Source organism: Carya illinoinensis, chromosome 3, assembly GCF_018687715.1.
Source record: "Carya illinoinensis cultivar Pawnee chromosome 3, C.illinoinensisPawnee_v1, whole genome shotgun sequence".
NCBI lineage: Eukaryota > Viridiplantae > Streptophyta > Magnoliopsida > Fagales > Juglandaceae > Carya > Carya illinoinensis.
Genome location: NC_056754.1, coordinates 3,854,029 through 3,876,720, shown reverse-complemented (window position 1 = coordinate 3,876,720; position 22,692 = coordinate 3,854,029). Strand labels below are relative to the sequence as shown.

The following is a 22,692-nucleotide window of genomic DNA, read 5'->3' as shown; positions in this document are numbered from 1 at the left end:
TTAAAAAAAAAAAAAAAATTCATCACCAATCGTTATTTGGCCTCCACTGTCCAATTTTCATTGCATATTAGTTTGAATGTTGTCGAGTATCTATTCTTACGATTATAAATATAAATATTTTAATTCTAAAAATAATAATATAGATTATTTTAATCATATAAAAATGTCAGAGTTTAAAAAATAAAATACTTATTTATTTTTAACTTCTGTATTAATCTTAATCTAGTGTGAATATTTTAAAAGATAGTTATTGTTTCGTAAATATGTATATTGTTCAAAAACCAGCAAGTCACGGTAGTGGGTCGGTCCATCTTCCACGCGGGGGAGTCGGCCCACGCCATAAACATGATGACTACTTTTCTAATCTTATCCGACTAGTCGTTTGGGGGACTATTAAACTGTTCCTTCATTTTGGGTTTTATAGGTAGCCGAACATTTGGACCAAGAATCAAGACCAAAAAATTAAAAAATTAAAAAATTAAAAATTAAAACTTCCCCACCATTATAAATATCGACGATACTATTTTTTTTTATAATTTTTAAATGAATAATAATTTGAACAATTTTAAATATTTTTTTATAAGTAAAACAATTTTTTAAGATACAAGTCTCGTATGATCATTTTATAAAACGGTAGACTCCTTTATGAAAATGTGTTAAAAATATGACAAAGAGCATGCACATTGAGCAGTACTTACATAACTTATGCTCGTAACTAGGCACTAATCTTTAAATATTTAGAGAGGAAGACCGTATTCTAAGTAGAATAATTTTATTGAGAAATGACAGAGCTTCCGAGTTTTGTTACACATTTTTTACTGATTTTTGTATTTTATATTTTTTTAATAAGTTTTTAAATTTTATTTTTTAAAAAACAGACGCAGAAAAAAAATTACAGTGTTCGATATTCGGGAGTAGCACCACCGCTCAATTTGAAAAAATCTACACAACCTCATACTATTCATACAATCTCTACACACCATATATTTTTTTTAATTTTTATTATTATTTTTTTAATCAAATATTTAATATATGAATAATGAATAGAAAAATTGAATTAATTTAAAAAGAATAAACTAAAAAAAATTTAAAATTTTGAAAAGAAAAATGTTGTATAGAATTTAAGAGGTTGTATAGCATTACTCGCTCAAATTTACTTAAAAGCATGACTGGACAAAATAAATTTATCCTTGTCCAAAATTCCTAATTTGGTTATCAAATAGTAAATACTAATCTATATCGTCTAATATAATTATTATAAATTTTTTAAATTCTCACATAAAATATAATAAATAATTTAATTTTTATAAAATTTTAAAATAAAATTAATATTAAAAAAATTATATTATAACAATATTTTATTTACTTTTTATAAAATATCTCATTGCACTGTATAGCTAAATGAGACAAAATGGGGAAGAATCCAGGTTCTAAGAATACGATTTACGACTCACGAGCACCTCCTCGTAAAGGGAAAAAGAGCGAGAGTCACGAGACAGCTGGGCTAATTAACGGGACATTTAAGACAACGATTAAAGCACCATACGCGTTTTACTCCTAATAGAAGCTGAGGCGGTAGACAAACCATTTGGAAAACAAGTAAACAATCCATGCGACGAGGCATGCATTATGATAAATAGAACTTCATCTTGAAGCTTTTCTCAGCTCCCAGCACCACTTTCCTACCCTCAAATGGTATGCATCTCCATGGAAGAAAGACAAAAGTCTACAACCGTGAGAGAGAGAGAGAGAGAGCAAGCAACTGTACATTGAGTTATTACTTTATGATTACAGACACGATCGGCTAATAATCACCCTCGAGTGTTTTACATAGTGTACTGTGTCCACAGGCAAAAGGAAAAATAGTAGCAGGCATGGATAGTCAATCAAGTACTTGAAAGTTGAAAAAGTACATATAATAACAATCGCGGCAGCACTAATTCCTGCAGAAAGCAAGCAGGACAAACGTGATACATACAATCTTACAATCATTACATCCATTCAGCGTTTCATTCTACAGTGTCTACAAAGCAAGGAAAGGGCATTGTTTCCGGGCATGCTCTGGTATCAGTTTGGACAGAAGCTCCAAAGTTGCTCCTTTCAGCTCTGCAAATGTGACCCCCAACGTTCATACCACATTATATATAACGGATTAGCTTGGTTATTTAATGCAAAAGTTCCACTGAGAAGTACTGATCAAAAAGAAAAAAAAAAAAGAATTGAGGTACAAAAGAGAGAAGAACCTTGAGGTTTGAAGTTAAAGAGAGGCGGCAAGGGACGTCCATTAGGAAGACGGGTATTAGGATCACGAAGTTCATTAAAAAATGGGTGGACACAGGCCTCTAACTGCAAAAGATATATAACAAATGATCACTTCGATTGATAGATGGTGAACTCAAATTAGCAGCAAGTTTATTTTTGAGAGAAGTTAAAAAAAAAATTAGCAGCAAGTTTCTTTCACCATGGAAGTAATATATATCTATGTTTTTCTTTCTACTGCAAATCGTTAAGTAGCATATTTTAGCTCTTACATAGAATTCAAAGAAGTACAAAATGTGAGTGTAGGATCATAATCTAAAATTTAAGAAACGTGCAAGGAATTATTCATGAAAATCTTAGCAGCAGGACCCATTTTCTGAGATGGTAGCATCCCAGCGGGTATGATTTTCACCTTCAAACACCATGGGCATGTAAAGGAAATCATTTTGATTGCTCATTCAAAAAAATGCTCAGCTTTTAGATCAAGAAGCACGAGATGTATATTATCGAGTAGAAATCACACCCACTGGCTTTACAAGCCAAGCCATTCGAACAGTGCAAAGGAGGGTTTCCACATAACGAACTGAATGGCTAATTGGAAAAAAATAATCCACAATATCAATCTTTATCCTTCACTTGCATTAGGACATAAGGAGGAGCAAATGGGAAATACTTACGGCAGTGCACCTCAGATTCGGAGAGTACTGAAGAAGCCTCGAGACAAGATCTACTGCTTCTGGGGGCATGCGCTTGTGGAATATCTGTGTTCAAAAGAACACTGTCAGTTGAATCTACGAGTATCATGCAAAAAATTAGCAGAGATCGTGGAACAGAGGCCAAGGATTCACCTTATGCCAGGGGTGGGCCTTGATTTGTGGGAATTTAAACTCCGTATAGTTTGGGTTCATACATTTGATTTCCTCACGAGTTGGTGTACCAAGCACCTAATTCAAGAAAAGGATATTTGATCATGTTAAATTTAAAAAAGCTAAATGATCACAACTTTTGAGTTCATCCACTGATAAAAATGCACCTTTCTATTGCACAAAAGGCTGAGGATATCTTACCTTAATAATCTCAACTAGCTGGTCAACTCCACTTTCACCAGGAAAGAGAGGCTATAAAATTTGGGTGGCCCAAAGAAAAAAGAAAAGGAAAACAGTTTACAATCAGTCCCTGCTATACATTTGGTGAGACCAAAAGGAAAAAAAGAAGTCACAGGTAGATATTAATATTTTTTTTTTCTTTTGTAGAGAACCTGTCCGAGCAGCAGTTCAGCAAGAACACAACCCACAGACCAGATGTCAATTGCAGTAGTGTATTCAGTTGCTCCAAATATAAGTTCAGGTGCTCGATAATAACGGGAACAAATATATGATATATTTGGCTCACCTTTTACCTGTTCCAGATGTTAAATAAAAGAGCAAGGGATCAATCAATCAAAGAGAGGTCAAGTTAATAGTCAAGAGTGCATAAAATTAAGGCCGACCAGAGGGAACATCATTGACATCATGGGGAAGCATCTCTCTCAAAAACTAAGCTAATAAAAAATGGCTATACATATGACATTATGAAGTCGAGACAAAGCAACAAAATACTACCAGAACTTTTGCACTTCCGAAATCACATAGCTTGACCTGGTGAGTATGGGGGTTAACCTGCAACACAAGCTTGTATTGGTAACAGGATCCAATCCCTAAAAGGAAAAATCCCCAATATTCAAATACAAACCAGTAGATTCTGAGGCTTTATGTCCCTGTGGCATACGCCTATGCCTCCATGAATATATGCCAAAGCTCTACATATCTGCCAAAATCAATTAGGCATTAATAAATCATAGGATAGTCAGTACATGCTAACAGGTTTTCTAGTGATCATCAAATAGTCCCCAAACATAAAAATAATAAATATGAAAAGAGACTTTGATCTAGTGGCAGAATATCTCACAGGTACCTCTTAGGTTCTGTCCTCATTATCACCAAGTATAAAGTGATCTAAAATAAGGAGGAAATATATATAGATATATATATTGTTTTTTATATTGTACCTATATGGGCATGCTCATGATTGGGACGTGTAGCAATCTTCCACAAATGTCTGCTTTAACAACCACCACATTTCCATCAAAGTGTGTAAAATGGATGCTTAAATGCACCACTTATATATTAAGATGAACAGTCATGGGGGAAGTCACAATTTATCTGGATTTAGCTACAGGGAAGGGGAATTTATTAAGGCAATTATGATCGTTATATTAAGTAAAATTCACCAACTTTCTCTAATCAAACAAAAATGGTAACCAAAGAGCATCTAGAACCAAACTGAAAATATATTTGGTAGTTTTCATAGATTTAAAAAAAAAAAAAAAACCAAGAAAATGAGGTTTTGCTCAGTTTAAACAATACAGTTGTAACTCTTTGACTCTTGAACTTGTTGACATTTGCCCCTCCCCCTTTTTTTCTTTTTTTTGCTTTTCCCCCCGACCTCTTACTTTAATTAACTTCTTAGCTTTCTTGCGCTGGATAATCACAAATCATTGCTAAAAAATCTCATTACAAATTAGAGCAAATATCACGTTTAAAATGACAGCACTCCAAGCCTCCTCCCCCACATCCTAAAAAAAGAGGAAAAGGTGGCAGAGAGAACCTGATATGTATAGAGTTTGACGTATATCATGGGCATCCGCTGATTTGCCTTGCTGTAGTGCTTTGCTACACGATATACTGTCTCAGGTACATATTCAAGCACCAAATTGAGATAGAGCTCATCCTTTTCCGTGGTTGAGAAGAAGCAATGTTTTAGTGACACAACATTAGGATGATCAAGAAGGCGCATTGTTTGCAATTCACGGTTCTTATATCTCTTATCCTGCAAGACCTTCTTAATTGCAACAGTTTCTCCAGTTTCTAGACACTTGGCCTGCAAAATGAAACGTGTGAAGCTTCAAATTCATGATCTTACCCAAAACCTTAACCAAAATATCAACAATCACTATAGCAATTCATTATTGGCAATTAAAGTATCACCTGAAACACAATACCAAATGAGCCCTGTCCAACAACACGCTCCGCCATGTAACTTATGGTCTGTGGCAAACATTAGAAAAATTAAAGCAACGTAAGTATTTGACTTCCACAAATTAACTCACACACCCAACTTCCACAAATTAGTATCTGCAACGTTTTGTCTTCATATCTGTTAGCATACTTGCTTGTCCAGGTTAAGAGGCTAAAAGTTCACATCAAATCTAAAAGCTGAAAGACTGGAAAAATTGTTGGTAGGTGTATATAAATATATATTCTAGAGAATACAGTGAATTTCACAAACAACATATAGCATCAGATCAGCATGATCTTCTCATGACAGGTTGATCCCCACAGTTATCAGTGTTGTTTCCTTTCTGATTTAGTTTTCAAGATAAAGACATTGGGTTTTATTGTCTCTTACAAGTGGCCTCTTGACTTTGTTAGAAAATGACTCATTTTCATGAGGCATGCATGGTATTCTCTCTCCACCCACTACTTTTTTTTTATTTTAATATCCGTGGATGTCCAAGCCATCTTGTGCACACCTCGACTAATCCCACAGAGCCCTAAAGTTAACAGCCAGGTAAACCTCCCTTGGCCCTGAGGGGACTTGAACTGGACTACTCAATGAGAGAGAACTGATGCAATTATGATTATGTAGTTTCACATATCTACCTGTTTGGGTTGACCATTTCGACCACCAATTGTGGTTACTATAATGTGTCCAGTTTCGGTTCCATTTCCATCTACCACTGTTGCTTCCATTTCCTACAACACAGAAACTAGCAATAAAAAAACTACATACAGAAAATAATAATACCGACAATACACAGACAAAACATAATCTACAAATATTTGACAAGCCAACCTTTTCAACCTTTTCATCCCTGATCTTCATTTCATTGATTTCCTCTGGGAGCTTGTCAACAATCATTGCCTCCCCTGATGGTTTTCCAACAGCTGAAGCAGGAGCTGTACCGGCAGTAGCCATAAATTCTGAAGAGATTTGGAGGAAAGATGTTTGCAGATTCTTAAAGCAGACCAGCCACGCCAACCAATGCAACTGTTATAACCTGAAGAAAAGTGAAAATACAACAACTCAGACATATAAAATAATATTATACCATCCTATGAGATGGGAAGGAGAATTGGTCACTGTGCTCGCTTACAACACTTACGGAACTAAACATGCATTACCATAGTTACGTTATCAGAAAACATTTAACTTCAGATCAAATATGTTCTCATGCTGTTGTTATAAGCAGATACTCTAATACAACTATGTGTCATCATGTCATTATCTTGTCCATAACCTAGCTACGTCGTATTCTGCTGAATTTATTTCACAAAAGCATCAGATGTATAGTCCAGAAATCTGTAAATAAAACATAAATATCTATATGATTAAAATAACCACATTCGTCTTTTCTGGATGTATATCTAACCCTATTCTCCATCTCATTGTACATCCAAAGACTTTGGTGTAGCTATTCATGTGTCACTATTCCGACAGAATTAATGAACTAGAATGTATACTCCTACCACACTAACGATACCCTAATACTTGTTTTTTCACCTTTTAAATCCAACATAGACTAGAATGCATAGATTTCAGAACTTCTCTTAGCGAGATCACTGAGTATTGTGTCAATAGCATCCCTAATCTTGTACATTGCAATGTAACTTGGAAACTTATAAGACAGTCAAAATGCCGAATCTGTAACTATGAAATCAACTTAAGTCGAAACAAAAGGAAATATGAACTTATCGTAACCTAAAACTAAAAAAGGAAAGTAAACATTCTTCGTACATTAAAAAAAAAAAAAAAAAAAAAAAAAAAAAAAAAGCCTAAAAGCTCCGTTTGGTTACTGAGAAAACATGGAAAAAAAAGTGGAAAAAACAATTTCAAAGTGTAGATTTTTTTAACTGCGCTAAACCAAGCTTAAAAGCAACTAGAAATCTCATCTTAGCCTACAAGTAAAACCAACAAAAACCCTTTTCTTTTCTTCTACTTCCAGTCTTTCATCTTCCTAGAAACCAAACAGGTGTTAAAAATAATCGAAGTGTACCTGAGCTTCGAAGTCTTGTGAAGCTGTAAATCCCTCACATTTTGCAATTTCCTCGATCCAAATGTTTGTGTACTTGTGCGTGTGAGAGAGAGAGAAAGAGACAGAAAAACTATCTTGCAGAGAAGAAAAACCGATCCAATTTTCTTCGCAGCTTCAGAGGGATTTCTTATGGGCTTTGACTAAAGAGAGACTGTATTTGAGTCTTTGGATGCCCTTGTCCTGCGTTTTGTCCGATGAGTCTGACCGGGCAGTGCGGAACCCAACTGGTTTTTATCAATCTCAGTTAAGAGTCAGTTTTCAAGTCCGTACTTTCGGACACTAGTTTGACACGTGGTAGTTAGTGGTTGGATAAGTTAGAGACTGACGTCTTGGTCGTCACCTTGCTTCGAAGACCAAGACATGATGGGATCCATTGAACTTTATCACACATTAAATTGTTGGTCATTTGGGTATCCAATCCAAGTTGGCCCATTTATGATTCCGAGCTGGGCCGACTCAATTCCCTTAGTTGGATAATTAGTCTAAGATTCGTGATGACATAATAAAGTGTGAAGAAAAAGGTTGGGCGGAAAAGAAGAAACAAAAGAGAAAAGAAGGCACGAAATTGTTGTTTTTTATGCAATCAATCTCATGTGCACCTGTTGGAGTCATGGGCATGGCTAGAAATAGACGTTTGTCTATATTAATGTCACACATTTTTTGTAATGTGAATTAATTATTTATGGTGTTTAGGAAAAAAAATGATAGAAATTCATGCTAAATCAGCCTCAACATTAATAAAGAATGAGTAATGCTAGCGTGTGCCCGCTAGCACAAAGGTTTTTTCTTATTGTTTTAAATATTTTTTAATATATTTAAATATTTTTAAAAAATAAAAAATATATAAATATATTATAAATTAATTTTGTAATTATTTAATAAAAAAATTAAAATATATGGACGGTTAAAATAATGAGACAAAGTTAGGCAGCATACTATATTTTTTTTTATAAAGAATAAATACTATTTGTTTATTAAAACGGGACAACGTCGAGGAATTGCAGATAAATGAGAATCTATAAATATAAATATAGAAAGAGGGAGTGCATATGGCCGAAAATCTGCCACCAATTCAACCATGCATGTGATGCAGATCACTATTATCATGACGGCGATTGATTATTAGTTTTGTCTTCTTCTTCTTCTTCTTTTTTTTTTTTTTTTTAAGAGAATAAAAAAACGTTGCCTCCCTTTCAAGGTGACAGGCGAGATAACGAACGAAGAGGACAAATTTATTTTTTGTTTTATTCTTATTAAATTAAATAAATTTTTCTATTCATAATTTATTACATATTTAATAAAAAATAATAATAATAATTATATGTGATAAATGGTATAGAGATATTAATTTTTAAAAATTATAATTATATTCTTGATTACGTAACGGCGTGTAATTATTTTTAATAAATAAATAAAAATAAATTTATTTAAAAATAAATTAATTTTTTAATATTAAATTTTATTATTTTTTAAAACGGTTATACGACTGTATGTATATATAACCTTACTCATTTTCCTTTACCAAATAATGCGGCTGAATTGGTTAAAACAAATTGGGTATTTGACGGCTTAGCTCGGTAGTTCAGGCAGCAAAAAGGTTAATTTCAATCAAATCCGGAAGATCATATCAAGGAAATTAAGTCGAAAATTATCAAATTATTAATTATCCAAATCAGATATGTGTCAATAATTCAAACTCACATGTGTAACAGAAGCTAGATATATACATATTTATATATATTAATAATTAATTGGGTAAATAAAAGACGAGCTAGATAGGGAGGATCAGGAAATCTTTGAATTTGTTACGTACGAAGCTACGAACCTGGCCTGGTCTAATTAATTTCCTGAAGCTGACCTCATCAAAATGAGAAAGGGTTTTGTCTTTTTAATTAAATTAACGATCTATGGAGTGGGTGCATGAACGTACGTAGCTAGCTAGCTAGCTAGTAGCTAGGCCCTGCAAATGGTCAGTCATGATCAGTGGATCAGTAGTACTGCTAAGAACATGGCGTGATCGGTGTAACTTTGCAATCACGGATATATATTTTTTAGTCCTCTATTTTCAAACATTGCGTCTTATTCAGTTCTCTATTTCCAGCCTGCAAGGTCATGGCTGCACAGTACCAATAAAACTCGATCATGCAGAAAAATAATGTCCCAGCTTGTGCACATGATGATAGATAGTGGAATTAATGTCATTGGAACTTTGAACGAACACCTGATGATCTCTCTGTGATCTCTCTCGATCTAGTAGGAATTTGCCGTGAAAGGCGAGAGAATTGAAAACCCGGCCCCCAATAAAAGTCTTTGCACGAACGTACACAGCAAGATAAGGTTAGAGAAAAGAAAAAGAAGCAAAGAATCATTGCATGAATTTGGTATTAATACTAGTAGTACTGTATGGAGGCCCATCCCTGAAGGCATGGCACGATATCTGGGGCATGCAACCGATTTAACGGTTTTCCTTTATAAATTAGAACGAATCATGATTGGAGGATTCACGTGATGTAACTGTCACTTCACAAATTCGTCAATTTGCTATATATTTAGGATCCCCACACGCATTCTAGATCGTTAATTACTTTTTAATTATGTCCATATATGTATTGGTCTAGTTTGACGTTTCCTTGCCCGGTTTTAATGGCTTTTCAAGCATTCTTTTGATCAATTTGTTGGGACATTCGCACGTATACTTTTTGTTTCTTCCATTTTCTTTATTCTTTCTCGTAGGCCATGCATGATCATCATGAGAACATTTGAGAGTCGACGTAATGACCTAGAAAGATGGCCGTTGTCAATTCAGTAATGTTGGGCTGCATGATTTTAGGATTTGTCGAGCTTTAATTTAGGACGGCCTGTCCGGATATGGATGACTCGTGAGTCGTGGTTGTGTTTGCATGACGTGATAAGAACGTCAGTGCTTGGTTAAATTAATATATATAATTGGCGCAACAACCAATTAAGCAAGCTGCAGCCAACCCGAATCTATCATGCATATAGAAGTACTGCATCTATCATGATACGAATACGAACATGCGTGTGTATTGTAATCTTTCAAGTCAAATGAATTAATAATTATCGGTTGTATTAAAAAAACAAAGAATAACCCTTTTAATTAATATATTTATATTTAAATGCTTATTTTTTCACAATTAGGTTAATTAGCTATGAATTATCCTTTTTTTTTTTGTAAATTTAGTATAAGAAAATTGTTCTGTTATTGTTAATTATTTTTTATGAAAATAATTAATTTTTGTCTCAATAAATCTGTTTTAATCGTAAATAATCATTTTCGATTCGTATTATCTGGCATAAATAATTTTTTAAAACTTATTTAGAGTAATTTTCTATGTAACTAACTATTGATCGTTAATTTTCCACTTGTTTTTGCTGTGCGTCGTTAACCGTACGTGTCGGTATCATGTGCCTCTGTTTTTTTGTTAATAAAAACAAACTAATCAAGTGGTACAATGATCTGATCTCGTACGTAAGTGCATGCCATGATTCGGAAAAATAACCAACAACGTTAATTAGATCAATTAGTCATGCTAATATATGGTCACTTTTTTTTACTTTATGTACTCATATTTTGAATGCAACAAGATGGTACACATGATTATGTGTTACGAAAATGATACATATTAATATATTATAGATCGATCATGCATACACCCTGATCATGATGCGATGTTTGATGGGGGGTAAAATCAAATGCAGTGCTGATAAGACATTCTGGTGAGAAAATTAGCAATCATACAAATACTAATGCATCAGATCTTTTGATCAAAATTCTCTAATTAAAACATGCTTAGACTACAATATTATTAGAATGAGTAACCTTTAAACAAACACATCACTATAAGAATTATGGTCTTTTATTATGAGTTATGTTTTTTCCCCTCTAAGATCTAATATCATAGCAAATACTTAGTTTATGACATGAAAATTGTTGTGAAAAAAATTCAGCATTTTTTCACGGGATCACATTCGAAGAGAAAGATGTTGCAGGAAAACCATTTTTTGCGGCGCATTTCCACCAAATTAAACCCCGAACTGGCTTAATAGGAACTATTACCTTTTGCGGCGATGATAAACCGCTACAAATAGTTTTAAAGATTAAAACTCCTTTTTTTCCCATTTTTCTTCCCAACTGGATACTTTCTTTCTTTCTTTTATCCCCCCCCCCCCCCCCCCCCCCCCCCCCCCCCCCCCCGGGGGTCCTCTCCAGCCCGTGCCCACACCCCCTGCCTCATGATGTTAGATCAACAGTGAGCATGCACCGCGATGTTAGATTATTGATCATAAGAATGTTTATATTTTTTAAGTGCCATATTAAATCCACATGATATCATGAGTACGTACTGTTCTAACTTGTAATTTGCCGTTTACAAGTTTATTTATTTATATTTTCGACATAATGTATTAACGGCGTGTATGTGGGCTAATAAATTAAAGAATATAGGAGAAATAAGAATGATTGTGCTTCCAAATTGTATTGTCAACTCTTGCACTGCGCGCGCGCACACATTATATATATATATCGCGCGTGTGCAGTGTACGTACGTGTATGTATATAGTACTTCATGTGTGCATAGTGCCACAAGCATTCTACCTATAAGTACAGCCCCAACTTGTCAAACTAGTACTTCATTAAACATATAAACTTTATTCAAGTATTTGCATCCCCTAATCCCTCTCTCCGGCCATCTCTCTCTCTCTCTCTCTCTCTCTGGAAAATGATTAGTAATTTGAGTCTGAAAGACCTTACATTGATCATTTTTATTGCCTTTTGTGTCTGGTCTTCAAGCTATGAAACTTGCTGCGCCAGAGAAGGCAAGCAATGGATCAGGCGAAGCAAAACTAAATTTGGTCATGGCCGCAACCAGCACCCAGCTGGTCGTAGTCTCTTGAGCTCTGCCATCTTCAATGTCTTAGACTATGGTGCCAAAGGCGATGGACGTGTCGATGACACAAAGGTGACCTTATCTTATAATAATTAATAACTTAATTCGCTTTCTCATTTTGCGTACGTCATGGTTCAATATATATTAACAATAATAATAACATATATATTAATGCTAATTATTTCTTATATTACTGTACTGAGGCAGGCATTTGGAGCAGCGTGGGCAGCAGCTTGCAAGGTGGAGGCATCAACAGTGGTTGTTCCATCTGGGTCTGTTTTCCTCGTTGCACCAATCACTTTTTCTGGAGCTACTTGTCAATCAAACATTGTCTTTCAGGTGAAATATTACATATTATCATCATTTCACATGAGATATCTGGATCGTATGACTCTTCTAATTACACTTCAACAAATAATATAAACAGCACTGATCCCATATATGCAGTTGCCTTCAAAGCCCAAAGGTCGCAACCAAAAGTCAGTGCACATAATAATTAATTAAATATTAATAATTAAAAAGACAGAAAATCACCTAGAGAGTTACTTTAATTAGCAGCCTCTACATGAAAAACATGCCGAAGGTTGTAGCACCGAAAATATGCGCAAACATTTGTTGACACGTTCAGTTCGTACGTGTGCCAGCTAGGCTGATTTATCAAATATATTAAAATATTTATCATGCAGTTGGATGGAAAAATCATAGCACCTACAAGCTCTAAACCTTGGGGATCAGGTCTACTACAATGGCTAGAATTTACAAAGCTGAAAGGGATTACCATCAAAGGTAAAGGTATCATTGACGGACAAGGTTCAGTCTGGTGGGATGACTCGGTACGTAAGTCGATCGCTCGCAACTTTATGTCAAGTCAAACGATTAAGGCCATTGGCTTTTTCCAAGTTATAAGAAGTAATATGAAATTGCCACTTCTAAATTCTAATATTCTGCTTTCCATGCATTCAAATCTTGCGTAGGGGAAAATGCCAAGCACCAAGCCCACGGTAATTCATCTTGTACTATATGAATAGGTCCCTCATTTTTCTTAAATATGACAATGAGTTCTCATGAAATGATGAATCTTTATAATTTGTTTTGGTATTTTGGTATATATGCAGGCCCTGAGGTTTTATGGAAGCACCGGAGTTACGGTCACCGGCATAACAATTCAAAACAGTCCTCAGACCCACCTCAAATTCGATAGCTGCACGACCGTTCAGGTTTACGACATAAATGTGTCATCGCCGGGTGACAGTCCCAATACAGATGGAATCCACCTGCAAAACACCCAAGATGTGGTCATTTACAGCACCAGTCTTGCATGTGGTAATTCCAAAAATCCATGTAGCTAGCTAGCTAGGATACTAAGTTTTATCTTTTCTCAATGTCGTGGACACTATAAATGCGCAGCTGCTGGCTCTACACTAGCTGATCGGGCCCGGACAACAAGGCTCAGTTAGAAACAAATTAAAAGAAAGTTCTGCATTATTCAAACACTAGATTAAACGCTAGAGAGAGAGAGAGAGAGAGAGAGAGAGAGAGAGCTTGAATTCATATAAAGTAATTAATTAATTATTAGAGCAATATGTCAAAGCTGTACGGTACGTATCAGACTTGGGTATGATATATAATTATGTCTTTGAGTCGGACATATTATATACTATTAAGGCCGGCCATGACCATGGTGTTATCGTGATGATGAGATCAGTTTTACAAAAACGAGAAACTCGATCGTATATGTTATTTGAGGCTGTAAAAGCTAGACTTGTTAATGATCGATCATATTCTATTCCAGGAGATGACTGTGTGTCCATCCAAACTGGATCCTCAAATGTATACATACACAATGTCAATTGTGGACCTGGACATGGAATCAGCCTTGGAGGGCTTGGAAAGGACAATACTAAAGCTTGTGTGTCAAATGTCACTGTTCGAGACGTCCAAATGCATAATACGTTGACCGGGGTTCGAATAAAGACTTGGCAGGTATAATATAGTATTATATATAATATTGTGCTGCATCATGTCTAGCTTGATATTGGGTTAAACACCCTTTTCGATCCAATAATATTGCAAAAGCTAAAATTCTTAAACTCTGGTAAGTACGTAGCACTAGGCTAAAAGTCCTTATACTTTTGCCAATAATGAAATCGCAGGGAGGATCGGGCTCAGTACAAGGAATCATGTTCTCCAACATTCAAGTTTCTGAAGTCAAAACTCCTATAATGATTGACCAATTTTACTGTGATAAGAGCAAATGCAAGAACGAGACATCGGCTGTGGCAGTATCGGGGATTAACTACGTAAATATTCGAGGAACCTTCACCGTAAAACCCGTGCATTTTGCATGCAGTGACAGCGTGCCTTGCACTGGAGTCTCTCTCACTACCATTGATCTCGAAGCTGCCCAAGGAAGCGGTTTTTCTGAACCTTTCTGCTGGGAAACATTTGGAGAGCTAAAAACTACAACTGTTCCTCCAATTCACTGTTTGCGGTCAGGCAAGCCATCGAGAAGCAGGGTTCAGTCTAACCCTGATTCCTGCTGAGATTAGCTTGATTATTATTATAAGGACAGACGATGTAATATTATCTTCTCTAGAGATAATATTAGACTTTATTTTTTCTTTTTAATTTTCTCCCAAATCATCAAATTAAAGGGGATAGGCCACTGCAGAGGGATGGGACGTGCAGTGTGGTCCACTCCGCCCAATTAAGCAAGCTGCAAGTAATAGTTTCAGCGCAATATGAATGAGAATATATGCTACTAAGTTATTATTGTCCTTGATTACCAATTATTTCTTGAATGATTAGATCGAGTGCAAAATCACATAATTAAGAACTGAATGACTATGACTGCACGTGTTTTTTTTTTTTTTTTTAAGAAAAAATCTAGTTGCAATACACTAATATGTGTACTATTTTATGCCTCGATTGATTACTAAAATTCAAAACATCTCATCTCATTTTATCTCAATTTATCATTACAACTTTTTCAAATCTTCATACAAAATATAATAAATAATTTAACTTTTTAAAATTTCAATACAAAATTAATATTAAAAAATTATATTATAATAATATTTTATTTATTACTATTTAAAACATCTTATTTCATCTGTGTAATCGAATGAGACTTATGTGATTGATTAAAAAGTAAATTTTATTAAAAACACTACTAATTTAAATTTTAAATATAAAAAAATTAATATTAATATATAAATTAATACACAATTTTACTTCTTCGTAATAAAACTTTTTTTCTAATGTATCAATGTGGAGGATTTGACCTTTTTCCTCCAAGAAAATGATGCATCATCCACCGAGATGCATCCCAATAAAACTGATCACGTATCTTTTTTAAGTTTTTTATTTAATTATTAAAAATATTTTTAAATGAGTTTATGATTTTTTTAAATATTTAAAGTGATTTAAACAAATGCTTAAAAAAGACACGAATAATCAAATATATTTTGCACTCGAGGACCCAATATTAGTGGCCCCAGCAGCACCGTTCCTCCCTCACAAAGTTTTATGGCAGTGTTAGGGCCAGCGAGACTGCCAACCGATAATTAAGTACATTTTGTACATTTTAATTTTGTGTGATTTTTTTAAAAATATTTTTTTAATTACTTTAATTAATTTTTTAAAAATTAAAAAAAAATTGAAACACTTCTTTAACAATTAAGTGAAAAAAAAAAATCAAAATCGATAGAAATCATTGGGAGAATGTCTGTGGGTTAGTGTTTTAGAATTTTATTGATTGTCTCGATCTCCGAAATCAACGAGTGCAAATAAACAGTGACGGCATTGTTTGTATATATGCTCTTATATGAAATATTGTCAGTATTATAATATTTAGAGGATCGATGATTCTTATGGGCTGAACTATAAAATGGAAAATCTCATATAAATGTTAATTTCATACAGCGTCCCTAGTCAAAGACTTGTTCTTGATCGTTCGTTAACCAACGTGCCACAACTTGAACATGATCGTAGTGAGATGTTCTAGTATGGGCCAAAATTGACGCCACAAATAATCATGCTCGGAAATTCAACTCAATAAATTAAATCAGTTGGGCCATGCTCAAAATTGCTCTCCTGACAGAGTCAGCAGATTATAAGCTTGGTAGCGAGGTCCCCATGATTTAATTAATTAGAAAATACGAGCAAGAACAAATTATAAAGATATTGAACGTACACTTGGTAAATTCGAAGATGAGGAACACAGTCAGTAATTTCTCACTTGCAGGTCTAGAGCCCAGATGCAAAATGTTAAGGTCTCGTTTGGATGTTAAAATAAATTGAGTTGTTTATGAATAGTAGTGAGTTAAGATGGTTGAATAAGTTTTGTAGAGTATACCTAAAATGAGTTTAGATATATTTATAAAAAGTTAAAAAATATGTGAGTCTCAAGTGTAAAAATATGTTAAATTAAAAAATGTTATGTATCCTACGTGTAAAGAGGTGTTAAGTTGATATGAGTTTAATTATTTGAGATTTCTTATATGAGAATTTTGAGTTTTAAAATTAAATATTAAAATATTATATGTTATTATTATTATTGTTTTGGGATTTGAAAAAGTAAGAAAAAAGTTAAATTGTTTATTATATTTTGTATGGAGATTTGAAAAAGTTGTATTAATGAGATGAAAATTTTGTGTTTGAGATGAAAATTCTTTGTAACCAAATAATACAGTATTTAAATGTTAGATTAAGTTTAAAATTTAAGTTACAAATGGGGCCAAAGACAGTAACGGTCGAGCGAGAGATAAATCATATACCTATAACTATAGGGTTCAAGTTCAACCAAAATCTCCATTTGCAGTAAGGTCACATCCAAAATAATCTTGGACCCAAAACCTCGTAACGAACACTTTTGTTTTGACCTCTTGTTCCTTTTCCTTTGTTTTTCATGGTATCTTCTCTCTCTAAATCATATAAACAGTCATAGGTAAGAGACTTGAAATAGCAATTGAATTGTTGAAGAAATAAGAAAATCCTAAAATTTGAAACATATATCTTTGGAGGACTCGGGAACATAGGAGCCCCAAGAAGTCATGAATGTCTATTTATCTGTATGCGATGCGAACCGCATCATGCAGGAGATCTTGTTTATCCGTACAAACTGGATGCTGCAACATATACATGCATAACGTCAGTTGTGTATCTGGGCATGGGAGCAGCATCAACGATTCAACTCGCTGGGAATGGATAACACCAGAGCTTGTGTTTCAAATGTCAGTCTGATTCAAAATCAAATATGAAACTCTTTGTATAATTACACAACCATTTACTTATAAGCAATGCTACTTTTTGAATTTTATCGTTTTTCTTCACATAAATTAATATGAAATATTCTAAGTCGCTTTATAAGTCAACCACAGTTACTTGAGATGCAACACATTAGTTGATGTGATTGGGGACAGCAAAATTCAGAATAAACAACAGCATTTGTTTAATTTACAACTCCAACTTAGGGCCCCTACCAGATATGTTCTCATAGTTTCCCACTGCAGGGAAGGCTCAGGTTCAGTAGGAATCATGATCTCATACATTCAAGTTTCTGAAGTTGATGATCCACTCATAATCAACCAATTCTACAGTACTAATGCCAACAGCAAAGGCCAGAACAAAACATCAGCTGTGGTAGTGACAGGCATTAACTATATTATTAACTATATTAATAACATACGGGGAGCATATTCGAGCAAACAAGCCTGTACATTTTGCATGCAGCGACAGCCTGCACTGCACTGGTTTATCTCTCGCTAACATAGTGCTCACACCCCTCCATGATAACTATGACTTGTGTGAACCTTTATGTTTGAAAGTATATGGACTGGTAAGAACTAGAACTGCACCTCCCGTTTATGCTTGAATGACAACCAGTAAGATTGTTCAGGTTTAACCTTGTTCTCCTTGGTTTTTGTTTCCTAGGAATAAAAATGTTTTACATTTCAAAGTGCAGAACATTGCTATTTTCTTGATTCTGGTTTCTAGACTCTTCAATACAATTTTTCCATTTGTTAAACATTGCTCAGGTGCATCTTATAAGCTGGATTTGGAAAGATATTTTCCATATGATATTCTCCAAGGAGTGCATGAACATTGACAAGGGAGAAAGTAAACACATCAACTTCTATTTTGCCTTTTTTTTCCCCTCCTCTTTTCTTCCTTTCCTTTTGACTAAAATCTTGAACGTAAATTTCTTAAAGCCTCTGAGGTGAAAAAGGATTTAGAGGGAAAAAAACTCAACTTTATTAACTCCAAAGATGACTTACAGTGACAATTAAAAATGCTTATTATCAAATAAGCCAATAGAAACTGAAATACTGAAGTTGATCCACATGCTGAAGTTCTAAACTATGTACATCGAATCAGCCATTTCTTCCTTCTATGGTTTCATGTATTTGATATTTCCCTCTACTCAGCAAGTTCCTGTGTATAATTCATCCAGCATCACGACTAATACACAGCTATCCTAAATGACAAACAAGCAAAATAACAATAAAATGAATTAAAACAGAAGGAAAAAAAAAACCAAATTCTCAGTTTTCCATTGTAACTACGGAAGCCTGATGTGTCTAAGGAACCCAGCATGTTCATGATTTTCCAAAACCAGCAGCAACCTTCTTCCTTTTGTAGGTTTCAATTCTTTCAGGGCTTGCCAATCCTGTCCTACCCTCATACTTCTTTTCTAGTGCCTGTCATGACCACATGAACAAATTAGCATAAGAAATCAAATTTCATTAAATTGTAAAGACACAACCAAAGTACAAATGAAGTATACAAGATAGACACCTATGTGGGACACCATTCTGTTAAATGAGCATGCGCTCAAAAAATAAAAAAGCCTTCTGGTTTTTTTCCTTATAAAATTAATCACCATAAAGAATGGCTGATAATGCCCAGGGGGCTTGAGATCCATAAATATATTGTTTTTGTCTAAACAGAAGGATAGTATCCGAGATTGGGATGAAAAATTTACAACTAGCAGTAGCCATTGCTCATTGTTTGTTTGCTTTTATCAATAAATAGACTTCCCAATGAAAACAAAAGTTCCAGGTATCATCATGTTCTACAATTTTTAGGGGAGCATGCTTTCTCACCTGTAACTCTGCCCGAATACTCTCGAGAACTTCATCAGTCATTCTATCAAAGAACAGAACACCCTACAAAGTCAACAGTTATCTTAGAAGAATGGCTTACAAGTGAACAAAAAAACTGAGGACCAAAAAAATCAAACAGTATTCAAATGCATTAACATAAACGAATGATCCAATGGAAGCTTCAGCCGAACATGTGTCACTGTATGCAGCACACGATATTGCTCCATCAAGAATGGGGATACAAGGAAATGTGTTTGTATATGCATAAACCTAGATAAAACTGTTTTTCTGCATGGACATCTCCTCTTTTACATTGCATTACCTTGAATTTTTTAGAGCCTTAACCTAAGCATCTGCTTCAAGATCAGGTGAACCATAATATTCCTTCTCTTATCATATTCACTGTGACAGATCAAAGCCTAAAAAGTATGAAGTTTTTTTGGCAAAAACATTGGAATTACAATTTCAGAAATGAGACTGAATCAATAGTTCCATGCCCTCTTATTGTTTATTCATATTACTCAAAAAGGGGAAGAGTATTCCCACTTCCACACATTATTTTTTTCTTTCTCTCTCTCTTGCATTAATTTGCACTTTACCACATTCTAACTTCTAATTGAATAAATTCAAACATAGGCAAATCCAATTCTTTTAAGTTCTGGGGTAGGTCATGAATGGAAAATTATAAAACCAACTTACTCTAGATACCCCAACAATCCACATTCCATGTTGATGGTTCATTATCAAGGCCATAAAGTTTTAGTTTCTCCGATGGTTAATTATGTCAAACTAAAAAGGACAGGATTTTATTTTATTTTATTTGTATTACAAGAGATACTAAATTTGAATTAGAATGAAAGATGGACCTGCAAATGGTCATACTCATGCTGGAAAACCCGTGCAGGAAGACCCGACAAGTTGACTGAAAACCTTGCACCTTTAATGTCCTGTGCATCAATCTTTACAGATTCTGGTCTCTGCATGTACAAACATGATGCAAATTGTAACATCGGACACAAACAAGCCTTAGGAGACCAAATACAGAATTAGATAACAATACTTGTGATAAAAATTAATAAGATGCATATATTTTTCTTTTTATACTTTTTTAGCAGTGTAAAAAACTTGTACGAGGAGCCTTAACAACATATTATCTTTTGATCAGCTCACAACAAGATCAAGAGTTACTGATGACCTCAAGAAAATAAAACAGAAACTTTAAGCAGGCATCGAGAGGAAACATAAACAATATCAGAAGGTCCAGCTTAGCTTTAATGGAGGAAAGCCCAATGATATTTATATATTTTACACAGTCGGCAACAAAGTTAAGATTAATGGGAAGATCATGAATGCATCATCAATGAATCGGGAACAATGTATCGATGTGCGCTAAAGAAAATTGCAAACTCAAGGCAGCCATGTCCTAAAGACTATTTGGAATACAAGAGAAACCAAGGAGGAGATGATGTAAGGAACAACTCAGCTTATTCGAATACCTCGACATCAGCATAAATCCCTGGGAAGGATAGGCAACCTTCATTAAAAAGCACCACTTTCTTTGAATATTTATTTACTCTTGGATTTACAAGAACAATTTCCTCCCCCTCACCACGTTCCCCGACAGGATTAAACACCATGAGTCGAACATTAATTCCTACTTGGGGTGCTGAGAGCCCAATACCATCAGTTCTGCAGAAAAGGAAGCCAACAATTATTGCTCACACTCTTGTAAAAAGCAAGGATTTTCAATAAGCATCTAAATCTAAAACATCTAATCATAGAAGCATTCAATTTGAAAACAATAAGTAAATGAGTTTAGAGAAACTCATAACCTGCACGGCAAGACTGGCATAAATCTCGTTCTCTCTGTCTGGTTTGGTTACAAACCAAACCATCTCATCTCATATAGATATATATATATATTTTTTTATCATCTCATATAATTAGTACAACTTTGCCGAACTCCCACACAATATAATAAACAATTAAAAAATTTCAAATTCTAAAACAAAAATAATATTAAAAAATTATATTCTAAAAATATTTTATTCAACTTTCAACTTTTACCTCTATCTCATTTCATCTTTGTAACCAAACGATGCCGCTCCCTCTCTCTCTCTCTCTTTCACACACACACACACATCTATGATCAAAACTCCCAAATAAGGGTTAAATTCAAAGCTCTGAGTTTAAAATATTGTTCTGTAACTCATTTTCTTACTATAGAAAAAGTTCGTAACACACACATATCTACAATCAAAACTCCCAAAGAAGAGTTAAATTCAAAAGCTTAAGGAACGTATTTGGATCAATAATATCATAACAACTCACTCTTATCATCATTAGTCCAGGTTGGATTCCATCTCACGCTAAGCCTCCAAACAGTACAAATAACTAAAATAACACGTAATGAGAGTAAAGGGGTGAGGAAGACTTACTTGTACATTACGTCGAACATTTCGTCAGCGAGCTTCTTCAAATTATCATCAAAAGAGTCGATTCGCTTGTTCTTCGCTCTCAGTACAGGGTCTGGATATTCCACTATTTTGAGCGGCGCTTCAAAGCGAAGATTATCGCCTAAAAATAAAAAAACACAAGAGTATCGCAAAATTAGAGCTCTCAGTTTTTTCGCTCAAAATATGGAGCCAAGTTCAAAACTCAAGAGATTAAAAAGGTACGCGAAGGTTGAGAGAAGTGCTGAAGCGTGTGCTTACGAGAAGCTACGTCTTCGTCTTTCATTGCAGAGCCTCGCTTGGCTTGCGCGTGGACCGGGCCTAGTGGAGGCAAGGAGGATCCGCTCAAATAGGAAAAGAGTCGACCGGATGGAGAGGACCGGTGAAAGATGGCGGGAAGGATGGATGGGGGACGGAGAGCGTAAGATAAAGAAAATGTGTGGAGCCACGTCGCACTGGCCATGGCCAGAAACAGCGGGGTTGAACCTACTGGAACGTCGAATTTGTGACTTGTGAGGTTGCGCGTGCGCCGAAGAGGCCCAATTTTATGAGAAAACCTTAGGACCGGTCCATCTTATATTTGCAAATCGATTTAAATGAGATGATTTTACACTGTTACATAATAGAATTGGAATAATTAAATTTGTTAACTTTTTTGTATCTCATTTTATAATTAACCAATATAATCATTCACTTCATTAAAAATAAATTTTAATTAATAAAATTACTCTTCATTTTATATAAAGTTATAAGATAATTAAAAAAATATATATATTTGTTGAACTCAATGTTTCAAGTTTCATGTGATTATAAATCTACACATAGATTTTAAT

General features: G+C 34.5%; 3 protein-coding genes across 6 annotated transcripts; 1 reads left to right on the top strand and 2 right to left on the bottom strand.

Moving 5' to 3' along the window:
* Positions 1-1,750: 1,750 nt before the first annotated feature.
* LOC122302602 (shaggy-related protein kinase epsilon) lies at positions 1,751-7,600 on the bottom strand. Of its 2 annotated transcripts, none has more exons than XM_043113928.1 (13): positions 7,355-7,600; positions 6,163-6,358; positions 5,961-6,053; positions 5,286-5,345; positions 4,906-5,178; positions 3,991-4,065; positions 3,861-3,917; positions 3,518-3,658; positions 3,327-3,377; positions 3,108-3,203; positions 2,937-3,020; positions 2,244-2,346; positions 1,751-2,106 (listed from the first exon to the last, which is right to left on the bottom strand). In XM_043113928.1, the coding sequence occupies exons 2-13, from the start codon at positions 6,274-6,276 to the stop codon at positions 2,024-2,026; spliced, it is 1,230 nt and encodes a 409-aa protein (XP_042969862.1). In that variant the 5' UTR covers positions 6,277-6,358; positions 7,355-7,600; the 3' UTR covers positions 1,751-2,023. The 2 variants fall into 2 exon arrangements, with proteins under 2 accessions (XP_042969862.1, XP_042969861.1); XM_043113927.1 differs by having other exon boundaries at positions 6,154-6,358; positions 7,355-7,599.
* Positions 7,601-12,042: 4,442 nt separating this feature from the next.
* On the top strand, positions 12,043-15,077 carry LOC122303739 (polygalacturonase At1g48100). The gene is made up of 7 exons (XM_043115670.1): positions 12,043-12,372; positions 12,508-12,639; positions 12,987-13,133; positions 13,275-13,301; positions 13,416-13,623; positions 14,093-14,283; positions 14,454-15,077. The coding sequence occupies exons 1-7, from the start codon at positions 12,133-12,135 to the stop codon at positions 14,841-14,843; spliced, it is 1,335 nt and encodes a 444-aa protein (XP_042971604.1). The 5' UTR covers positions 12,043-12,132; the 3' UTR covers positions 14,844-15,077.
* A 3,454-nt stretch (positions 15,078-18,531) lies between these two features.
* LOC122302599 (peptide deformylase 1B, chloroplastic) lies at positions 18,532-22,416 on the bottom strand. 3 transcript variants are annotated; one of them, XR_006240488.1, is made up of 7 exons: positions 22,121-22,416; positions 21,845-21,983; positions 20,903-21,095; positions 20,273-20,383; positions 19,407-19,469; positions 18,839-19,001; positions 18,532-18,735 (listed from the first exon to the last, which is right to left on the bottom strand). XR_006240488.1 is itself a non-coding variant. In XM_043113925.1 (6 exons), exons 1-5 carry the CDS (start codon positions 22,320-22,322, stop codon positions 19,445-19,447), a joined length of 654 nt encoding a protein of 217 aa, XP_042969859.1. In that variant the 5' UTR covers positions 22,323-22,416; the 3' UTR covers positions 18,532-19,001; positions 19,407-19,444. The 3 variants fall into 3 exon arrangements, 2 of the variants coding, with proteins under 2 accessions (XP_042969859.1, XP_042969858.1); XM_043113925.1 differs by having other exon boundaries at positions 18,532-19,001; positions 20,289-20,383; XM_043113924.1 differs by having other exon boundaries at positions 18,532-19,001; positions 22,121-22,415.
* Positions 22,417-22,692: the final 276 nt, after the last annotated feature.